General features: G+C 42.3%; 1 protein-coding gene across 3 annotated transcripts in view; it reads right to left on the reverse strand.

The window, feature by feature from the left end:
- Positions 1–22,977, reverse strand: part of PTPN21 (protein tyrosine phosphatase non-receptor type 21) — a 79,321-nt gene that overhangs the window by 18,164 nt on the left and 38,180 nt on the right. For all 3 annotated transcript variants that reach the window (XM_023628229.2, XM_023628230.2, XM_023628228.2), the window contains exons 7-13: positions 21,336–21,423; positions 20,834–20,922; positions 18,371–18,458; positions 17,595–17,674; positions 9,165–9,225; positions 8,435–8,519; positions 2,566–4,007 (exon numbers count right to left, since the gene is read on the reverse strand). In XM_023628229.2, coding sequence (XP_023483997.1) covers positions 2,566–4,007; positions 8,435–8,519; positions 9,165–9,225; positions 17,595–17,674; positions 18,371–18,458; positions 20,834–20,922; positions 21,336–21,423 — 1,933 coding nt within the window. The remainder of the gene's footprint in view (positions 1–2,565; positions 4,008–8,434; positions 8,520–9,164; positions 9,226–17,594; positions 17,675–18,370; positions 18,459–20,833; positions 20,923–21,335; positions 21,424–22,977) is intronic.

Here is a 22,977-nt window from a genome sequence, read left to right on the forward strand (position 1 = left end):
ATTATAAACGAATATGACCTCAATAAAATAATTAAAAAACAATAAAAATCTTTCATTACAATCACTTGGGCTGCATCACAGAATTTAGAAAGCAATTTTTATGCCTAACCTTATGTGGGCCTTATAATGCCAAAGCAGGCTGAGGAGGGGTGACGGATCCTGTGTTACAGATGAAAAGCTAGGGTTCTGACGTGTGAAGGGCCCGGCCCACTGAAAAGAGAACTAATAAATGGGAGTGACTAGACTCAGACTCGAGTTTTTCCACACTTAGGTCCTGTACCCTTCCCCTTGGTCACAGCTGCCATACACACTCTTCGAGTAAGGAGAATCCCTTATTTGAAAAGGAGGGAGCAAAAGTATAGTCCAATCACATCATTAATAGTGTAGGTCTTAAAGGTCAATGAGGGACATAATTTTTATTTTTAGAGAACCAAATTGATCAAACTCCTCAGATTTAGCAGAACTTGCTAGGCCCCATTCAAAAGGTACAAGGATAATAGGCCAGAATACCAGACTATACTCAAAACAAGTATCATTTGGATGAAAGACTTGGGTCACACATAAAAACAAGGGACAGTCTTGATGTACTGGGAAGAATACTACCTATAAACGGCCCTGTCCAGTTGGCTCAGGGGCTCAGGCAGGGTGACTGTGGAAGACACATCCACATCCTGTCTCCACCCTGAATCAGTGAGCACAAGCTCGTACCCTCCACTTCAGCCAACCTGAGACACTGACCTTTACTGCTCAGGTAGGTGAGAAAGAATGTACTCCCAAGAAAACTTAAACTTAAAATTCAAACCCAAAATGCATTAAAATAAGACATTTATATCCATGGCATGACTATAAGTAGTTTTAGTCTATGTATATACTGATCTATTTCATAAGCACTATAATGTTGTGTGAATTTTCTTCCTGCTTATGAAGATGTTTATAGCATCTCAGACGATCTAATATACCAGGCCAGAACCACATTTGCAATGGGCCCTCAAGTCTGAGTATGCAGACTAGCAGAGACTGCGGAGGAGTCCTAGCTGCCAGGACCCTGGGATCAATTAGGAGACAGAATGGATAAGCTAATTAATAGCTTTAATTTGGCCACAGTGCACAGCATAGGGAGTAGAGGCACAGGCAGTGAGGACCCCGAGGCCTGAGCCACACAGTAAGATTACTGAGAGTGGACACACTCACATGACAAAGCCACAAACAAATGTGTGGCCAAAGTGTGGGAACTCAAGACAGTGGGAAGACAGAACAGTAAGACTTAGACAAGCAATTGTTACTTAAAATATCATATAGAATACACCTCGATGCAGAACAGTATAGAAGAGAACAGGTTGCAAAGATAAATATGCATTTAAAAGTCCAGATCAGGGGCCAGCCAGTGGCGTAGTGGTTAAGTTTGGCCCTCTGCTCCAGTAGCCCAGGGTTCACAGGTTTGGATTCCAGGTGCGGACCTACACATTGCTCATTAAGCCATGCTGTGGTGGCATCCCACATACAAAAAACAGAGGAAGACTGGCACAGATGTTAGCTCAGGGACAATCTTCCTCAAGTAAAAAGAGGAAGATTGGCAACAGATGTTATTAGCTCAGGGACAATCTTTCTCACCAAAAAAGAAAAAAAAAAGCCCTCCAGTTCAGTCTCAGACTAGTTGTGTGACCTTGGGAAAGTTACTTAGTATCTCAGAGTCTATTTCGCCATCTGCAGAACAATAAGCCGGTTATAAAGTGTTCGTGGTAAAGCAAATGGCTTGCTGGGCACATGGTAAATGCTCCGGGAATGGCAGCCAGAGATGAGGTTATGCTCTTTTACATATTGCTTCCAGTAAGTAAGGGGTGCTTAATTCATGATTATTTATTACACTGAATATTAAAAAGCTGCATCTTCTACCGGGGACCTTCCTTGGGTCCTCAGTGAGCTTCATCTTTCTTTTAAAGAGAACTAGAGTTCTCAGGGGTTTTTGTCTTGACAAAGCGTCACCTTCCCAACTCCAGAATCAGTCTGCCACCCTCGGGGATCACGGCCGAGCATTTCAAGCTGTGCCACAGGGCTCCGACCTTGAGAGTTATATAAAGCATTAGGAACACTTCCATGAACGCTTCTCTCAGACCTCATCAGGCAAACTGAACAGATGCAGCCCTGGGCTCCTGCATTGCCACAGGGTGTTTTTAACAGGTGGTTAACAAAGCAATCTTGGCTAGAGTCATGAAATCTTAACTCCCTTTTCCCTAACATTGCATTCTGTTCCATTCCACAGAGCCGCCTCCATTTACCTTTCACTTCATCTAATTTATTATCTCTAGCAAAATCAATAAATTTCTAATCAGTCTCCATTATTTCCATAGAGAATCAAGCTTGTTCCAAACAAGAAAAAAATAGTGTAAATGTGGCGGGGGGAAGTCGGGGGGAGTGCAGGTGGATCAAAAAGTTAAAAGAAAAAAGCTGAAAACGTCAGAAGTAATGAGTTACAGAAAAGACAGAGGGTAGAAGTTGTGAAGAACACCAGGTTTGAAAGGCACTCTCTGGGTTGACTGCGGCCCACTGGCCCGCGGAACGGCTTACCCCGAGTGGCGGAAGGCCTTCCACAATGTGCTTCTTTCCAGAGAGGAGATCTGACACGGGCCTCTTCTTCAGAGAATCCCTGCGTGCTCGGTACCTCCCTGATGTGGTGAGGTCAGACTCGGACATGGAGGGCGTCAGCAGCCCATCTCTTCGGGGCCGTGGGGCCTCCACGAGCATGTGAACGGGGCTGCTGTCCTGCACCCTCTTCTCAGTCTCCGTGACATGGGACTTGGGCTCGAGAATGTGCAGAGGGCCGGCGACTGCAGCGACCGAACCACAGGCGTAGCTTGGCTGCAGGTCTTGGGAGTAACCGCCCCGGGGCTCCCGTGCCCGCAGAGGGAGGGCTGCCTGTGCTTTGCTTTCCTCTTCAAAATCCTCCTCCTCTTCACTGCTGTGTATCAGCATGGTAGCATCTGAAAGAGATTTTTTATGACCATATCTCAGGCTTTCCTGCTCATCCGTCTCTTCTTGTTTAGTTCTTTCGATGAAAACATTTGGCTGGGAGCCTGCTGAGATAGCCCGCGGGGCCACATCTGCTGCTGAGGCTGACATGGTCCTCTCCTTAAGCCTCATGCCTTCAAAGCTGTGAGTCAGCCCTGCTATCTCAATGCTGTTCCTCTTCTGTAACTGAGCGTGCCGGGCCGAGGTGAGAGGCTCGCTGACCTCCTGGAGAGAATGAGCCACCGGCAAGCTGTCCTCTTGGAACGTCTGGACCGAGTGATGGACCCGCCTGGTGATGAGATCCGGGTTGCTACTGCTTATGTAGAGGTGGCGGGACAGGTCTGGGGTGCTGTTGGCGGGCCTCGGGTATGGGTAAGGTGGGGGTGGGCGGTACACCTGCGTTTTCATGATATTGGGAGCTGGATACTCCTGGGCCTGGAGCTGCACATTGGTCAGCTCAGGCACACTGACAGCACCCACCACAGGCCGCCTCTCTGCAGGGTAGGGGTAAGGAGACTGGCTGTGGAAACTGTAATTCAAGTTGAATGGATAGTGGGCCGACTGGGGAGAGGTAAAATGGGCATGCTCCCGAATTTCAGGTTGGCTGTAGACCAGAGCATCGGGCCTGCTGTAAGCGTACGAGTTGCCAATGCTGAGATTTCTCAGTGAGTGGCTCTGCCTTTCTGCGTGCGCCATTCCTCTGTTGAGCTGCTTCATCACAGTCTCATAATCTGGGGTCGGACGATAGGATGGGGGTATCAGGGCACTGTGTCGATGTGACGGGACATAATCAGGCCTCATGACATCGCTCCCAGTAATACTTGGGTTAGAGGACATGGGTGAGGGCTGCATATAGGGCTGAGGGTTATTTAAGGAGTTAGTGCTGTGTGCACTGTAGACACTGCCATTACGGATCCGACCATTGAGGTCAATCTGGGCTCGATCCAAACTTGTCTGAGAGTGACAATAGTACCCATTCTGGTTGGTAACAAAGAGGTTATCTGGGGGGAAAAAAAGAAAACATTTAAAATGAGATTTTTTAAATGTATTAAATTAGACCGATTACTCTAGACAAATATTGAGGTAATAAGCCCCGAACACTGATGCCATTTTTCTCAATGTAGCTTTTGAAAATCCATGCTGAAATGACCCAGCTTTACGCACAACACTATCTGAGTGGTCCCGGGCACATCATTTCCTGGAACCTTGGTTTCCTCATCTATAGAATGGCAATGGCTCCGCCTACTCTAAGAGTGGTATTCAGGATTTGGCACCCAATAAGATTAGTCAAATCTAAGTCCCATATTGTGCTCGCTTCAGCAGCACATATACTAAGTCCAATATTAAGAATAAAATTGTATCACAAAATATTATCTTTTTCTGAAAATCAAAAACACGTGTTTTACTAGACAGATGAAACAGACTTTCTGGAACTCTGGGGAGCTGTAGGCAGAGACATTGTTCGAGGCATTGGGCCACTGACTTGCTTTCTCCTCCTGGTGGGGATGTGGCCTTGCTGATGCTGAGCCGGTTCAAGCACCAGCTGTCTGTAAACACCTGTTTAAAGGGGATTCTAGGTTGTTTGTAGAGGTTCTTCCAGAATGAAGATAAAAGTGCAATAGCTCAGCAGGATCTGAGCTTCTCCAGGTCCAACAGTGTCACTAGGAGTTGTACATGTCACTAGGGGGCCAGAAGCCAAGAAGAAACATGTTAAGATAGCCACACCTACCCCGGCCCCAGTCCCCATGCTTCAGTAAGACTGGTGTCCACAGCTAGCAGAATCGGGAGCCTACTCTAATCCTCAGTGGCTGTGTGTGTACCTGTCCAGGGCTGGAAGGAGGAATGTTTCTTCCAGCCAATCTGTAGTTCACCTGAAACACTGTCACTAACGAAGGTGATTTCTGACACTTCAAAGAAAAGCAGTGGTCAAGTCCTTCTGAGAACAGTTGCCTTTGAAAAGCACTCTTTTTGTGATTCAAAAGCTCCACGATGGTTTCAGTGACAACTGATTATCAAAGTGAATACACCACAGTCTAGAGAGTATGTGGACTTCATTCTGGTGGCACACACAGCCACGAAGAAACAGGACTCAAGCGCATCACTGTATTCTTCCTGCTGACACACAATGCCTCCTTGTCCCTATACTTTCCTTGTATCTGGAATACTCTGCAGTCCCCGAGTCTCTGAAGTCCCCCTTTTCTCGCTGTTGTCACAGCTCAGGTCCTTTCTTAAGCCTGTCTGGACCAGCACAATACCTGTGTACCAGTCTCCCTGCCTCCAAGCTCTCTCTGCACCCACAAACCATTCATTTGGGAGCCTATATGTGTAAAAGACTAAGCTAAGAACTGACGGGGAAAAAGACAACTCAAATCCAGGCAAATAAAAAGGGAAAGGTATGTACAAAAATCACCATAATTCAAGGATGAAGTGTTACAATATAAGGACATAAGTGTGACAGGAGTCCAGAGGAAGGAAGGATTACTTCCAGCTTGGGCTGGGTTGATGGGGACAGGGAAGAAAAGATCAAGAACCACTTCACAGAAGATGCAGCATTCGAGGGACCTGGAGGGGTGGGTGGGTAGGTCAGCCAGGCCCAGCTTTCATCAGGAGCCGGGCCCTCTACCTCTGAGTCCATGCAGGATTATGCCCCCTCCCCTCTGCATAGCAGGCACAGCCATGTGACTAGTAATGGCAAGGGAAAGTGAGCAGAGGGTTGAGAGCTGATTTCCACACTCCCTCTCCACTGCCACCCTGACCAACGTCCCAGATGGAAGAGGCTTCCCTAGCCCGAGCCCTGAGGCAGCCAACGTGGAGCAGAGACCTCCTGCCAGTGCACGATGGACAGGTAACCTGAGCAAGAGGTAACCTGTACTGTGCAAGCCACTGTGAGCTTAGAATTGTTTGTTCCATGGCACAACCCAGCCTATCCTGACTGGATGCAAGCACATGGGCATTCCAGGTGACAGAGCATCCAGGCAAGGCCGGATACTCTTGGCTGGAGTATCAGGTAGCTAGAGGGGAGTAAAAGAATAGTGGGAAATAAGATGGAAAAAGTAGCCTGAGGGAATGTTGTGTAGAATGTTGAACACTAGGCAAAGGAATGACCATCAGGACATGCGATGAGCCTGGTAGCCGTGTGTCAGATGAACCTGGGGAGTGAAGACGGAAGACATCAGCTCCCTTGATGCAATAGCTAGTGAGAGGCGGAAAACAGGGCGGGGGGACTGGATTGGATCAGGAGCAGAGGAACAGAGAGAAGGGGATACAGAAGAGATAGTTTATGAAGTTAGAAGCAATAGGATCTGTAACTGACTGGATGTTGAGGTCAAAAAAAGAAAAGCAAAATTACACGCACTTTGGAATCCAAGTAAGCAGGAGAGTGACTTTATCATAAAAATAAAGTAAGGAACACAGGAAAAGCGACAGGCTTGTGGAGTATTAATATTTTAATTTTCAGCAAGTTGTAAAAGCTGATAATATTTATTTATTTAGTGCTTACCATAAGCCAGGTACTCTGCCGACGGCTTTACTTAAGGGAGCTCTGAGTAGCTCACAATGACCTATCAGACAGATAGAAATGTGGGGCTAGAGCACAGGAATGATGATGGGGTGGAAAATATAGATTTGACAGTCACCAGTGCTGAAATCTGAAATGCGGATGAGACTGCTGTGGAAGCCTGCAAAGGGAGAGAAGAGGCCAAGGACAGACCTTTGGGGCAGCAAACAACACTGACGGTGCAGGAGGAGGAGGGAGAACCCAGCACGCTGAAAAGAGATTTTTCAAGAAGGAGAGAATGCTGGAACCCACTGGTATGGAGGGTGCGTGGGGCCCTGGGGACCTGGGGTAGGGCAGCTTGAACAGAGCAGCAAAGGCAGAGAAGCAAACAGTAACCAAGAAACAGAAGTGGCACACAGTTGTCATTCTCCAAAGAGGTGGGGTGACAAAAGAAAGGAAAACTCATTCAAACCATCATCGGGGAGAGAGGAGACGAAAAACTATGAGGATGTTTGTAGACCGAGGAAAACGAAGGAGTAGCAAGGAAACACTAACAATGCAGAGAGAAGAGTCCCCCCGTTTTTTTTTTGGTGGAGAAGATTGGCCCTGTGCTAACAACTGTTGCCAATCTTCCTCTTTTTTATTTTTCTTCTCCCCAAAGCCCCAGTACATAGTTGTATAGCCTAGTTGTAGGTCATTCTAGTTCTTCTATGTGGCATGCCACCACAGCATAGCTTGATGAGCAGTATGTAGGTCCACGCCTAGGATCCAAACCGGCATACCCCAGTCTGCTGAAGGAGAGCACTCAAACTTAACCACTCGGTCACAGGGCCAGCCCAAGAAGAGCCTTTTCACAGAAGTGAGTGGGACTGGGGCCCCAAAACCAGACAAGGGCAGGGTGCAACGAGGAAAGGAAAGCGAAGAACATAAAAAACATTCTGAGGTGGACACTCTTCGCATCCACACTGCAAAGCACTACTCCCCTACTGTCTACCTCACTGCATGGGAATTCTCACCTTTACACACAAGGTCCAGTACAAACAATGGTCACAAGCACCTGGTCCCTTCACGCATCATTTCCTATCAGTTCCCAATATGACTCCAAGTGGACACTCTATTCTCTAAACACCTTCCTCATTCTGTGCCATGCTTTCACTGTCCCCCAAAACCAGGAGCAGCAATCCCAATCAGGCAGCTGCCTCTCTCTCCACCTGTTGAAATCCATCATCTTTCTAGGTCTTGAAAGCCCTTCTCAATGATGAGTCATTCCTCCACTGAGTGGCACAGTAACTGCTTGCTCTCTCGTCAAAATAATCATGTTCTCTTTGTATTGAAGTTATCTGTCTACTTCTCTTATCCCCCACTGTTAGAGTCTAAGCTTCTCAAGACGTGGAATTACTTCTTTGCATAAATCTCCTTGGCCTTTATAGTAGAGCCTTGTAGACAGAGTAAGGAGCAAACGTCTGTTAAATGAATGCTTGAGATTCAGCTTTGAAGCACTGTCATAAATACAGCTCCCTATACTAATCAAATGAAAAATAAAAATAAAATGTTTAAACCTTTACAATGGGAAGATCTCAGACAGGGAAAAAACAAAACAAGCCTGGGACCTCTTGTATGGGAAAGCGAGCAGGCACTCACAGGCTAACTAGTGGATGCCAATAGGACTTGGGGCCAGCTTGAAGGAACACTCCTGGGCCAAATTTGGGATCATTTGAGCATCAAAATTTGATACTGCATATTTTGTACACATGTCCAAGATATTGACTATAATGGCGGCTTCTTCCATGAATCCAGGATGGCTATAATCACAATGACAATTTTGAATGCAGCTTCAGCCAAAAACTATCCTGGCTTCAAGATCTCCAAGTCTTCATCATTTATCCAAATTGTAATGATTTTGTAAGTCTCTTCAGAAACAGTGGTCTTTACCTTGAGAAGAAGTGTACGGTTCCGTATAATGTCCATTATAATGCAGCTGGGGTGGGGGAGGCATCACATAGGGCTGGGGTTTAGGCTAAGAAATGGAAAGTTGGAGACAGGGTTAAAACATATTGTCTATGTAATATAAGGAAAGTAATTCTCTGATTTCTTTCTCTGCATTAAAAAACTCCTAAAACAGTTAAATATATTATACATGAAAAATAAACATGAAGACCCTATAGCTCTCACCTTATCTCTCATTTCAATGTTTCTCAGAATGGCTATGCCAAGGCCTATGCACTGATATTGGACATCAGAGGGCACACGAAAACAAGCTGAATCCAAAAAGTTAAGAGAAGGAAGGAATAGACACAAATTTCCTGAATTCTTATATAAATATTTGAATATAAGAAGCTTCTATGTAGTATATTTAATCTTAGACAAAAATCATCTAGTATTTTAAATATCTACTAACCTCTGCTTACTCTTGGCTAAGAGTCAAAATTTTTAATATTGGATTAGACCTAATATTTAAATATGTGTAATATAATATTATATAGATCAAGTAAATATTAGGTTTAACCTACAGAAAATCGCCGTTTCTTTCGTCAAAAATGATCAAATATCAGCACACTTCTGTGATTCAACTAAAAATTAATACTACCAAAAGCATATTTTATTAAGGAAGACGATATCACTAAAAGAAAAAAAGACAGTCCAATTTTTCTTTCTTTCTTACCAGAGACATCCTTGAAGAAGACCTCCTCCTAATTGGGTTCACTGTGACGGTCTGGGTTTGCCTATAAAATAAGACATGCCTCTGAGAAGAGCATATATACGTGTCATACACACACACACATAATCTTCCTAATTCTACCAAAATAAACTAGTAAGAAGGGAAAATGATAAACCTTCTAAAGCAAAAAAGACAGACTAAATCCAATCATAAATTAGACAAAAGAAAGGAGACTCTCTGTTCTCACTTGGGGCCTTGGCCCTTTTCTGCTGCCCAGACCCCTCGGACCTCCCTCCAGGGTTTGAGCATCCTCGTGGAGCATCAATCATCTGAACTACCAGCAGGATCAGCAGCAGTATCTTTCTCTGGCCCACCCAGGTAAAACCTCTGGAGTGACCATAAGCAGACGGGAAGAGGCAAGGCTTGATCGCCCACAAACATCCCAGGGGAAGCAAGAGTCAGTGCAAATGTGTCTCTCCTCTGGGCCTGGGTTAGCACTGACCACCTCCATTAACAGTCCTGATGGGGGACGATCATCTGCCAGCCCAGAAGCCTGAAGCAATGGGAAGTGTCTTTAATTAAAAGTCTGTTAACCATAGACTACAAACATAATGAAGAAATAAGTTTATAACTTTGGTAACTTAAGAATCTATATTTCCTCTAAGGAACTAAGAGAAAGCAAAAAAGTAAAAAATTTGGTTAAGTGGGCCTGCAGTAAACCTATTTACCTTTCTTTGCAAGAAACTTCTCTGATTGTTTTAAATGTATTTTTCAAAAAGCAATGAAAATATATTTTTTTCTTTTCTGCTTTTTCTCCCCAAATTCCCCCAGTACATAGTTGTATCTTTTAGTTGTGGGTCCTTCTAGTTGTGACATGTGGGATGCCATCTCAACATGGCCTAATGAGCGGTGCCATGTCCGCACACAGGATCTGAACCAGGGAAACCCTGGGCCACAGAAGCAGAGCACGCGAACTCAATCACTTAGCCACAGGGCCGGCCCCAGCAATGAGAATATTAAGGACAGCCGACTGATATTTATCAGACAGTTTGAGATTTTAAATTATTCACAGCAAGTTTCACCTTTGAATAAACAATGAGGTCAAAAAAGGAACAAGAAAACAGAAAAGCCCACTTGTAATCCTCTCATTTTGCAGGATTTTTTTGGTCTTGTGTGCAGTAAATTTTATTGCAAATATCTAGGAACCTAAACACATAGGTTTCTTGGCTTTGCTGATGACACGTAATTTTATCAAATCACTTTTTTTAAAAGATCTTTTACCAGTTAGTCCTGGCTCATGAGCTTATGTGACACATAACTACTAACTACAAACATATTTTGTGACCTTTGGTTATGGTGTTCTAAGGACTAATTACTAGAAAATCCATAAGTACAAAGTAAACACTCAATCCACTTAATCAGCAAATTTATCATAATATGAAGCCTCATATATTAACATTATTCTTAGCACTCTAACAATTGGTATCTTATATCCAAACCCTGAATATTAGCTTATTTTTATAGGACTTCTGAGATAAGAGAAAACTAGTGCTTATTAGTAACCTAACATCAGGTGATTATAATTGCTTTTACTAGTTGACTTCTTTTTTTTACATTTTATTGAGATTATGATAGTTTACAACCTCGTGAAATTCCAGTTGTACATTATTATTTGTCAGTCTTGTTGTAGGTGCACCCCTTCACCCTTTGTGCCCACCCCCTATCCCGCCTTTCCCCTGGTAACCACTAATCTGTTCTCTTTGTCCACGTGTTTAATTTCCACATATGAGTGGAGTCATACAGAGATTGTCTTTCTCTATCTGGCTTATTTCACTTAACATAATTCCCTCAAGGTCCATCCATGGTGTTGTGAATGAGACGATTTTATCCTTTTTTATGGCTGAGTAGTATTCCATTGTTTGTGTGTGTGTATGTATGTGTGTGTGTGTGTGTGTACCATATCTAGTTGACTTTTTTTAATTAAACACTTTCTTTAAATAAATTCTTTTCATTATCATTAGAATGTATTAAAGTTGTTGATGATAAATAAATGTGACTTTTCCAAAGGATGCTCCATGCTGCCAGTATTTATCTCACTCAACAGTAACAAAATGGATGTTAATTCTATTAGATTGCAAAAATACCTGTATCAATTGGTAAAGTACTATGAGGTCCTAATTGAGACTTCCTTAGTGAAACAAGTTGGGATGGTACATCTGAGCTTTTTGCTTTAAAAGAAACACTCCTTAACTGCATGTTAATATATTGCCTAAAACCGGTGTTCAGAACTCGAAGACACTGCATTTTGTAGACTTGAAATTTACTTTGCCTCTGCTTTTGCTCCGTTGTCAGGGCTAGGTTTAGGCAAACGGGGTCCTTTGAAGTTTATGGTTAGTCCAGAGACTCACTAAATGGACTGAACTTTTAAAGTACTATAAATTCAAAATTCAGAACTGGAGAGAAAAAGGTGGCTGACAGACTCCTCCAACAACACATCCAGAGTAGCCCCACCTGGAGCAAAAATAAAACCGAAGTGTATTAAACACAAAATCCAAGGATGCAGAGCTTAGGAGCACAGGCAGCAACTCCCACACACGGTCTCTATTTTGGCACCCTTGCTGGCAGCATCCATACTGGACATACCCAGCGAGTACGTATTCTTCCTGCCAAACTGTTTGACACAGGCAGCCTCGCCATAGTTCTAATATTCTAACCTCCTCCGTCTTCTTGCCAAGGTTCTTGGAAACGCAGTTTACTGTGAGGTCAGCTACCCTAAACTTAGTACACAAGAGAAAGTGGTGTAACTGTGGTTGTGTTTTCCAGACTTCGGGGGCAGTTACTATGCTGATGGGTGTTGCTAAAAATGAGACAGCTGAAGAACTCAGGAAAAAAAACCACTGGAATGTGTGCACTGGAGAAGACAAAATAAGAAAAGGCTGCTAGCCCAAGTAAAAGAAATGACAGTACTTACTGAAACAGTGCTAAAGACTATGCGATTACCTCACAGAATCCAAACACCAACCCCACGAGGGAGGCCGGTTATTATACTGATTCACAGATGAGGAAACTGATACTTAGATTAAGTAAATTGCTCCTGGTCACATGGCAAATAAGCCGCAGAACCGGCATCTGAACCACACAGGTGTGTCAGATTCCTGAGCACAGTCCACAAACAACAATTGCTTATGTGTCTGACCCCCTCCCCAAACCCAATTGATTTGTAAACTCCATGAAGGCAAGAGGACACACCATGGTATCTCTGGTGTCCGGCACACAAGGAAGCTCTCAGATGTGTGTGGAACAAATGAATGGCACAGTGAGTGACAGCTGATGTTGATGCTAAGCGTTTACAGTTGAGCTCACATTTCTAAGGGCTGTCTGAATTTTGCTTTGCGAACTTCCTTTCTTATATATTTATAGCTAGTGAAGAGGAGTGAGATTTCGATGAACAAAAATGTGTTAAATGGTAGAAATACCTGGAAAATGTTAGCCTCAATGACTTTCCTCTAACGGGATAGGGGTTACTCCATCTTCTTCCAGACCACCTACAGTCTCTCCAAACCCCGAAGCAGACCTAGAAGAAGGGGTGGCCCCTATCCCCTTCTAGGCAGGGCCCACTCCAGTCAGTGTCCTCATCACCAAAGTCTCCAGATCAGAAGTGGACACCAGCTGCTAGCTCACTGAGAGCCCTAAACTGCAGGGAACATACACCAACCCTCTCACTGTGCTCAGCAAGCAGCCTACTGGTGACTGAAGTCCAGGCTCCTCTGCAGAGAAAGTCTCCTGAAACCCATCACTTGGCTTTGCAGGTTAGAGGGTACCATCTCCTCTGCCCTCTCGAGAGAAAAGCCTCCCCGACCGAGAGCCCTCTCCAGAGACCTTTTCTCGCCCAGGCTTTTTCTTGTATAGAGAGGATGATAACAGCCTGATCAGTTCTGGGGTTCAGGGTAGGGGAGACGGGACTGAAAGAAGCTTTTTGACCTAACAGGTTGACGTTATCTCGTCCAGTTCCTAATTCAACCCTAAAGGAATGTTAAGTGAAGGTCCCATTATGCCCATTTTATGAGTAAAAAAATGAAGATTCTTATCTATCTAACATTTTTAAGGCTTGGGTGACATAAAAAGATGACTCTGTTACCTCAAGTACATTGTTTAAAAGGTGAGAGAGGGGGTAAGACTAATGGATCACGACATTCTATAAATCCTAAAACGCAGTCATCTGGGTCAGGGTTAGACAAATCATAGAAGGCCATCCCAGACACCATTATATTACAAATCAGGACTGAGGGGTGGGGATGCAGACACTCTAGGAGGAAAGCTCTCCTTTCTATGCAAGTAGAATCCATCTCCTGAGCCACCAGTCACTCCAGGCTGAACCAGGCGTTCAGAATCCACTGTCCAGTTCCAGGCCTGTTGCAGTTTCACTAAATGCCCATTACACCAGAGTTTACCCATCTGGACCATGAGAACAAGTCTACCAATACTTCAGAATCATTATAATAGTAAATGTGACTAAACAGTCTAGCTTGAGAGCCTTAAAAAGAAACGACCATTAAAATTAATGTTATTTTCAGTCTTATTACCCATCAAAATATTAAAAGCTAAGAATTCATTTATTTCACCTGGGGAACAAGTGCTCACAATGAAATGCATTAGTTTCACACAGAATGAAGTGGATAGCATCTATCGTAAATAATTACATAGGAATAGTTCATAGAAATGGACTTTCACAAACTACTAGATGGTGAGAGATTAAAAACAAAATGTGGAAAACAGCCCTTTAAATATCATTATTTCAGTTTTAAAACACTCATATTTTCCTCATACGGATATAATATATACAACTGAAGACCATATTAATGTGGTTTTATTTATATTTAGCAAGGGAACAGCAATATTACAAAAAATCAGGTTTCTAAAATTGAATCATTTACCACAAACAACTATTTCTTTTCCATCTAAACTTTAAAATCATTACCAGGTAGTGATTTGCCAAAAATCTTTTTAAAAAGGCATTAACCACCAACTAATATGGATGCCTACTAGAAAGGGATTATATTTTGTGGTTTATTCAAAATGATTGATTCTCCACTATTTCCCAGAAGAGGAATGAACTGAGGTGATGATGGCTCAATATTACGAATACTGTTAAATTTATAAAAGGCTTTAAACTTATGAAAAAAAGGCTGTGGTGAAAGAGATTGCATATCTACTGCTTGAATGTCAGAACACTACTTCTGCATAAAAATAATGTCACACACGGTTGGGTCACCAGGCCAGCCCCAAGGAGCCCCAAATGCAACTATCCTGGACTATTAGCACACTGAATCTAGCCACCAGGGTGAACGCTTTCACACACAAATGCACCTAGAACTCCAAGCTATTTTCCAATTCACAATCAGTAATGAAATGAAATCAGACAAGGAGCAAAAAGCGCTCTTCTCCCCTCTGACTCCCAACACTGTCCCACTCAGGCTTCCATCACTCACTAAGCCTTACATATGAGGCACCTTGCCAGAAACCTGGGCAGGAAGATAAATGAGAGCCTGCCTTCATGGAGTTCCATCAGACAAGATGGACAAATCAAGTCCACAACAAAACAGCAGACACGCAACACTCTAACTCTAGCACAGTGGCTAAGAGCACAGGCTCTAGTCTCACTGCTCCCAATGACTAGTTGTATGGCAGGGGCATGACATGCCACTTCTCCAAGTCTCTAGGCCTTTATCTATAAAAGGACAATAATAATTGTACCAAACAGGGTCACGGTAAAAATTAAAAGAGATAAATGCTCTCAGCATAATGCTTGACACAGAGATAGCATCTGCTGAATTAGAATTCATGTTATGAAAGGAGTAGGAAAAAACAAGAACTTCGAGCGTGGTACTGAGGACTAAGCAAGCGAAATGCATGGTGGACCCCAGCAGAACTGCATTTCAACTGGATATTGAAGAATAACTAAGAGTCTGCCAGAGAAGAGGAGGAAGGGCATCCCAGCAAATGCCTGGGCTGCAAGAGGCATTAGCATTGTAAGGACTGATGGGCTCTGGGACCCAGGATCAAGGGTCAGCCAGGCAGATGAGCCCAGAGGAGGATCACAGGAATCTGTACTTAATCCACAGCTAAGGAAGGTGGAGGAGAGGAACAGGCTCAGAACTGGTCCTGAACTGTAACTCTGAAAGCAGTAATACATCTTGCACTCATTCATCCAGAGGGCTGGCTGAGCCAGGTGAGATGTGACAGATGCGGCCAGATGGAAGGCAGCTGCAAAGGGCGAGAGGAGAGAGGACAGCTTAAAGAAAGGTTGTGGGGATGGAGTGAAACCTTTCAGCCTTAGTTTAAATGTCACTCCGCTGGGAAGCCTTTCCTAATTTGGTGGTTCTGGGTTAGGCATCCTCCTCTTAAGGGATCCTATAGACATCCCAAACCAGAGCTCTTAACACTCGTTTCTGTAGACTCATTCAACAAATTCAACAAGGTCTACTATGGGACAGGCCCTTGCTCAGCACTGGGAACACAGGGGTTAACAAGACCGGAGAGCGTCTGTCCTTCACTGATGTGGAGCTTACCAGCTAGAAGGAGATGTGACAGTAAGTAAACAAACACACAAAGTCAAGTGGTGCTACATGCTAAGAAGAATAAAGCAGGGTGAGGGGATAAAGAGAGACAAGGAGTAGAGGGGGAGGAGGATACACAGGGTAGTCAAGGACAGCCTCTCTGAAGAGGGGCACCTCTAATCAGACAACTGATGTAATGAGGGAGCGAGGAAAGTGAAGACACAGGAGAAGAACATTTCAGGCAGAGGAAGGGGCAAGGACAGCGTCCTCGAGGGTGGAACATGTTCACAGACCAGAAAGGATACCAGTGTGGCTGGCACAGGGTAATCAAGGAAGAGGGAAAGGGAAACAAGGTCAGAACCAGGCAAGGAGCAGACCATGTACAGCCTTGTTTTCTTGTTTAAAGTATGATGGAATGCCATGGTATGGTTTTAAGAAGAGTGACAGCATCTGACTCAGGTTAAACTAAGATCACTCTGGCTGACTTATGGAAAGTAAGCTACAAGCAGGGCAGGCAGAGAAACAGGGAGAGTCAGAAGGCTACTGCAATGTTCCAGATGAGAAACTATGGCACTGGTGCTAACTTGTTAGCAGAGGAGGTGGTACAAATGGTCAGATTTCAGATATAACTTGAAGGCAGAGCTTGCTGATGAATTGCATGTGGGATGAAAGAGAAACAGGAATTAAGTAGGACTTCTAAGTTTGCAGCCTGAGCAACGGGGTGAATACGGGGTGCTGCCATTTGTGGAAACAGGAAAGAGCAGGGAAGAACCAGGTTTGGGGGCAAGAAGAGGAGGAGCAAATCAAGAGTTTGGTTTTACACATATCTAATTTGAGATGCCTGTTAGGTATCCAAATGGAAATGTCAAGTAGACAGTAGGATGCAAGAGTAAAGACCTCAGGGAGGAAACAGGGTGGAAGAGAGAAAGCAATATACAACTCCTTTTGAAGAAACCTGCAACAAAGGAGAGCAGAGATATGGCACTGTGGCTACAGGGCACATGGAATGAAGGAAAAGTGTTTTCAGATGTGAAATAGTACAACATGTTTGTATGCTGATAGGAATGATCCAGCAGGGAAGGGAAATCCCATGTGGGCTAAGAAAATGTACATTAGGAAGAAGGGGCATAAATTCTTCAAATGGCTTAAAAAGCTGAATAATCTTTAATCACTCAAAATGCTGATAGAAAAAAATAATAAAGGACATTCCCTTTTTAACTTTCAAGAATTAGAATGAGGGGCTGGCCCCGTGGCGGAGTGGTTAAGTTCATGCACTCTGCTTCGGCGGCGGCCCAGGGTTTCACCAGTTTGGATCCTGGGTGCAGACGTGGCACTGCTCATCAGGCCATGCTGAGGTGGCATCCCACACACCACAACTAAAAAAGACAACTATGTACTAGGGTGATTTGGGGAGAAAAAAGAAAAAAAGAAGATTGGCAACAGTTGTCAGCTCAGGTGCTAATCTTTAAAAAAAAAGAAAAAAGAATTAGAATGATTCTAATAACTAGTTGAAAGAAATCTTAGAGGCATATCTGTAGCTATTAGAAGTTGCTCCCCCACGACTAGAAGGACATGCAACTAAGATATACAACTGTGTACAAGGGGGGTTTGGGGAGATAAAGTAGAAAAAAAACAAAAAAAAGATTGGCAACAGTTGTTAGCCCAGGTGCCAATCCTTAAAAAAAAAAAGAGTTGCTCCAAAGCTAAAATGAAAAAAGAATTGAGAAATATCATTTTAATATGCAAAAGCAAAGAGTTTGTTATAAAAACATCATTTTTAAATAAAATTTGTCTTTCTAGATGATATCATACAGCTCAAGATGAAAATTTTTAAACTCATTATTTTCTACAATTTCTGTGAGCAGGATATACTTACAAGCTACACTGATTTAATCTGTAAAATTTATGTCGCGCAACACACAGCCTCCACACATATTTTGCTGTTTCCATGTCTTCCTAGCAAACAAAATATGCATAAAGTAAATGAAAGCACATTTACAACTTGATATGGAGCTTGTCTGAGGACAAGGCATAACTGGGCGACATATTATGTCAAAGTCACTTTTTTAACACACTGATTCTTTCATTTTCTAATACTGTGCCCACAATATTAATCATATAATTAGGATTTAAATTACGAAGACAAAAAACATCTGTTCTAATAGTGTGATTCTTATATTAAACAGTTTCAAAATGACTTAGAAACTTAAAAATTATGAAAATATCAACTTTTATTTTGACAAATACTCAAAGATATTTTTAAACAAAATATTCAACTCAGTGACTCACCACTACCTTTGTCAAAAGAACAAAAGCAAATAACTGTGAAAAAATATATCTACAGAGCCGTTCACTTATTAAGGGAAATGAAGACACGAAGTGCTTACTTTCTCCTCTACTTAGTCCCTTTAATTTAAAGATCATCACAATCAGAGAGTATTTATCTAAGGACCCATTCATTCATTCAACAATACTTACTGGGCAACTACTTTTTCCCAAGGGCTTTTATGCCAAATGCTATAACATTTTACAATGTTTTATAAAAGTGAAATATTATAATTTTAATGCCACCCCCTCAAATACACACACAAAAATGCTAACTTGTTAACTTTTAGGAAAAACATTCCATGCAGATTCCTAATGTTTACTCACAGTTTGAAACTGGATGGTCTCCTCTTTATTTGCCAGCTCTAATGCAAAAAAGGACTTATTGTGGGACATGTTAGCAATATCATGCCACCTAAAGGACAACAAATAGAAAATGGCATCGTGAATGCTCATGTTTATACTAGGAGGTGACATACATGATTTTTCCTTCTTAAGCTTGATGCATAAATTAATATTTGTTAATCACTTTAGAAATAAAACATTGTTTCAATCAGCTAACATGCACTTTCCAAATGAAGAGACAACAGCTAGTTGCAAAAAATAAATGCATGTATACCAAATGAGGGTAAAGAACACTTAAAAATGTAAAATCTATTTATCCTCATTTACTAGATTAATTCCATCAAAGATCCCTATTTTAGCCACCTGCCAATGCCTCCTTCATTCACTCAACAGACATTTTAAAGGCCACCCATTATAACAATGCCAGCAACTGTGTTAGGTCCCAGGGATCCTAAGACCAGTAAGGCACAGTGCTTTCTTCAAAGGGGCACAGCTGGAGGATGGGGGTGAGAGAGAGAACAGAGAAGCAAATAAGTACTGCTAAGCTTTGCAGGTACACAGGGTAAAATAAGGCACAAGGGTGGAGGTGGGGTGCTCTGAGAAGCTTCAGGGTGAAGACGAAATTCAAACGCTAGGAACCCAAACAGTGGACTATTCTGAGTGTGTTCACCAGGATTCGAACTCCTATCTGTACTTTCTAACTGTATTTTACCATGTTTAGATTTTACATATTAACATTTTATTTTATTACATATCTGTATAATTTAATGTAAGGAAAAAATGAGTCTGGAAGAAAAATTTTACCCCTCTTTATCCTTCTCCATTATATTAGATTTAGTTCTCTTAAATTTACTTAAATTTATTAAATTTAAGTAAACTTATAGAATTAATCTGTAGTGATTCAATGTTTAATTGTTAAACCTAAAGATTACTAGGCTCCATATTAAAGGCAATTTTTAAAATTCCTATCCAGTGAGATGAAGGAAGCCCACTGGATGCCTCCAGTTTTCATGTGGTCCTTTGGGCACTGACAGAGTCCTGCCCTTCCGGTGCAGTCCAGATCCATTTTCTGTCCTCTGTCCCCCGGCTCAGCGTGTTGGGAAGTCTTAAAGAGCAGCTTGGAGACAGAACAGCAATTGCCAAAGAGGAGCCGCCTGACCCAGTCAGCGCAGTGCAGTCAAGGAGTGGGGTTCTGCGCCCCAAGCTGGGCATGCTGTCTGCGGTCACAATCACAATGGAGAATTCAGGGCCCCAAGGGCAGTAAAGCAAAGGAAATGAAGGAAGAAAGGTCAGCTTCAAGAAAAAAAATCTTAAAAGGAAAAACTAGTTCTCAAGAAGAAATAGTCAAGATGGTTTAGAAAGCTTGAAGAGTAGAAACAAAAATTTTTTTAAGTTCCTTTTAATAACAGAAGCCATTTAACACACTGGTTAGGAGCCCAGCTTAAAGTGGAGAATCTGAGTTCCTGCTTCTACCAGTTAATAACTGGGTGACCCTGGACAAATCACTTAACTTTTCTAAGCCTCAATCATCCCATGTGGAAAATGGTAGTAATGCCTTCTGCTCAGAGTTGTTGTAAAGATTACAGGAGAAAATATACAGAGAGCATTCAGCACAGTACCTGGCTCAGATAAGCACTCAATAAACGGTAAACACAAAGGAACCAAAAACCAAAATGACATAATGTTTTACTACTTTATAAAAACAATGCAAACTTTTCATTTTTCATCAAGAGAAGACAGAATCAAAGTAGATAGAATCTCAGACTAAAACTGGAAATATTTCTATGAAATGACACTTTGGATTTTCTAGATTATGGATTTTAAGGAATGAAAAGGCAGGGATTGAACAACATGGTCCAATTTACTATCTTGAGGATATAAACTGGAACACAGAATACTGAAAAGGAAATTTAAATCACCTGCCATTTCACTGTTCATTGCTGGCCACTATTAGCACATTGCTATATATCCTTTGTCTTTCTTATGATACACATTCTAAGATCTTCACAAATGAATAGTATCACTTTTTTATAATCAAGGAAAAAATCAACATTATAAAAAGTAAACGAAATTTACTTAGATGTTGGTACTTTAGAAATTTTGGTACATAATAAAGTCAGAAAAAGGCCTAGATTTTCCACAAGAAATAATCCTAGAAAGCTCAAATGAAAAAGTCACATCACAACAAAGAATGGCCACATACGGTAAGAAAAGAGTCACACATTTTTAAGCATTTCATAAGTAGGTTCTGCAAATTTGGTTTTGAAGAAAGTGGCTCATAAAAAGAACCATGGCAATCAGGTGGAATTTTATTCTGGGAAGGGCATATTTCCATTTCCTAATGAGACCTTAGGAAAGACTTGTGAGCAATATAACTGGAATAGGTACTAAAGATATCACCAACAGGAGCCACAGAAAGTGCACAGAAAGATGTAAGAAAAATACCTAAATATCACAGGAGGCCTTCCATTCTTGTGTTTCACAAAGATACCTTCAAGACATGCGCCAATGGATATGTCACTGCCTTGGCTATCCTAAGAGGAGAAAGCAGAAAAAGAACCAGTGAGGCAGCAGATGTGTAAGAAGTTAAGAACTGCAACATCTACACCCAGCTCCCTAAACTTGTTTCCAGATATAAAACGTTCAGAAGACCTATGCTGAAGAGGAAAAGCCTGGAAGGGATAAATGTATTGTCTTGTAAATATGTATGAAAACAGGAAGACTTGGGCTCCTTAAAGAACTCTATTTCAAGAGCATCTCAAAGAACAAACTGCAAAACAGGAATGTGCTTTACTACAAAATTTTGGTCACAAGCACCTCAGCTTTTAAGGCTCCAGACTTCTGCACATCTTCAGCCTTGCACAGCAGGGCACCCTGGGCTTCCCCCTACTCTCCCAGAATTGCTGAGATTAAGTTTGGAAAGCCCCAGCCTCGGTGTCATGCTTACCTTCGCAGGGTAGCTCTCTTCTCCGTAGCCATCCATTCTCTCTACCTCCTGCATGTACAGTATTTCAGCATCAGGAGCCGTGAGCCCTCTGCAACCCAAAAGATGTTAGTAAGATTGTTCACAAAACTAAAAATGAAAGAAAAAAGCTTTTCTTAAAAACTATCTATCAGTTAGGCATAAGACATTATAAACATTTCAAGTTTCTAAGCATCTGTAATTAGTTATATCAATCCATCAATATTTACTGAAAATCGACTACATGCAAAGCACTGTGCTGAGTGCTGAGGGTTAGTTATGCAAGATCCCATCCTTTGTACTTCAGGTGGGCAAGGGGGATGCAGGGAACAACCCCCTAAAAAAAGCCTTCAGTGAAAGCTAGGATTCTTTCTAAACCACTGAGTAACTGCTTATTACCTAAAACATCAGGCACTACTATGCATCATGTGCTAAATGCCAAATGCTAAGCGCATGAAATAACAGTTAGAGGATGGAAATCCTTTTCAGCTTGGTGACAGAATTACAAGGATGGGCAGGAAGGCAGCATGGGTAAAGAAAGTACTCAACCATAAGGAGACTTGCCTCTCCAGCCTCATCTTCTGCTGCTCCCTGACACCTACAAGGCACCCCACACTGCAATCATCCCAAACTCTGCATTTCTTTGAGGGTACCATGTTCCCTCATGCCTCTGGGCCTTTGCACATGCTATTCCCTCTTCCTGGTATACCTGTCACCCACCTGTGCACCTGGTCAATCCCTAATATCCTTCAAGATTCGGCCAAGGCATCACCTCTTCTTTGTCACCTTCTGTGATTCCCACATCTAAGCTAGATGCCCTTGCTCTGTGCAGACCCACCACCTTCCATGTACACCTTTCCCACTGCACTCATAGCACATTATTAGTATTACAATTACTATTACAATGGGTTGTCTTGCCTATCCCTTAGACTCCAAAGCAGGGAATATATTCTTTGATGGCAGGTAATTGTTCTCTTTATCTTTGTGCCAGCATCCAGCACTCTGTCTCATACAGAATAATAATACTAAACTATCTTTTAAGGAAATGCACAAATCAATGAGTGAAAGTAACAAAAGATAGAGTGATGTGTGCCTGAGGGATTAATTATGCTTAAAAAATAATGGTTGATTGAAGATAGCAGAAGGTAAGGCAGGATTTAACCAACTGTGGGAGGCCTTTAACCCCAGGGGTAATGAACTCATGCTAGTGGAAGGCAAGAAAAGATTCATAAGCACATGAGAAGGAGATGAGGGAGATAAGAGGAAAGAGATATTTTAGGAAGATTAATCTTTTGTGAGTGATTGTATGGATTTGAGTGGGGAGAGACTAAAGGCAAAAGGTTATTTTTGATGGAGGAGATGAACAGTAGGTTATAGTTAGACAGACCTGGGTTCAAATACCACCTCTCCCATATGTAACTTTGGGCAAGTTATTTAGTCTTTTTGAGCTTGGTTTTCCCAATCTGTAATGAGATAATAACATTTACCTTAAAGAGTGGTTATAAGAATTTAATGGTACATTAGTTCTTGGAACTGTGTGGTATTCCACTTATAATAAGACCTAGCATTCTCTAGGAGAGGATTTTTCTTTCAGATAACACAGATAGAATTCACTACCATTGAAAGT

Source organism: Equus caballus, chromosome 24 (assembly GCF_041296265.1).
Source record: "Equus caballus isolate H_3958 breed thoroughbred chromosome 24, TB-T2T, whole genome shotgun sequence".
Classification (NCBI taxonomy): Eukaryota; Metazoa; Chordata; class Mammalia; order Perissodactyla; family Equidae; genus Equus; species Equus caballus.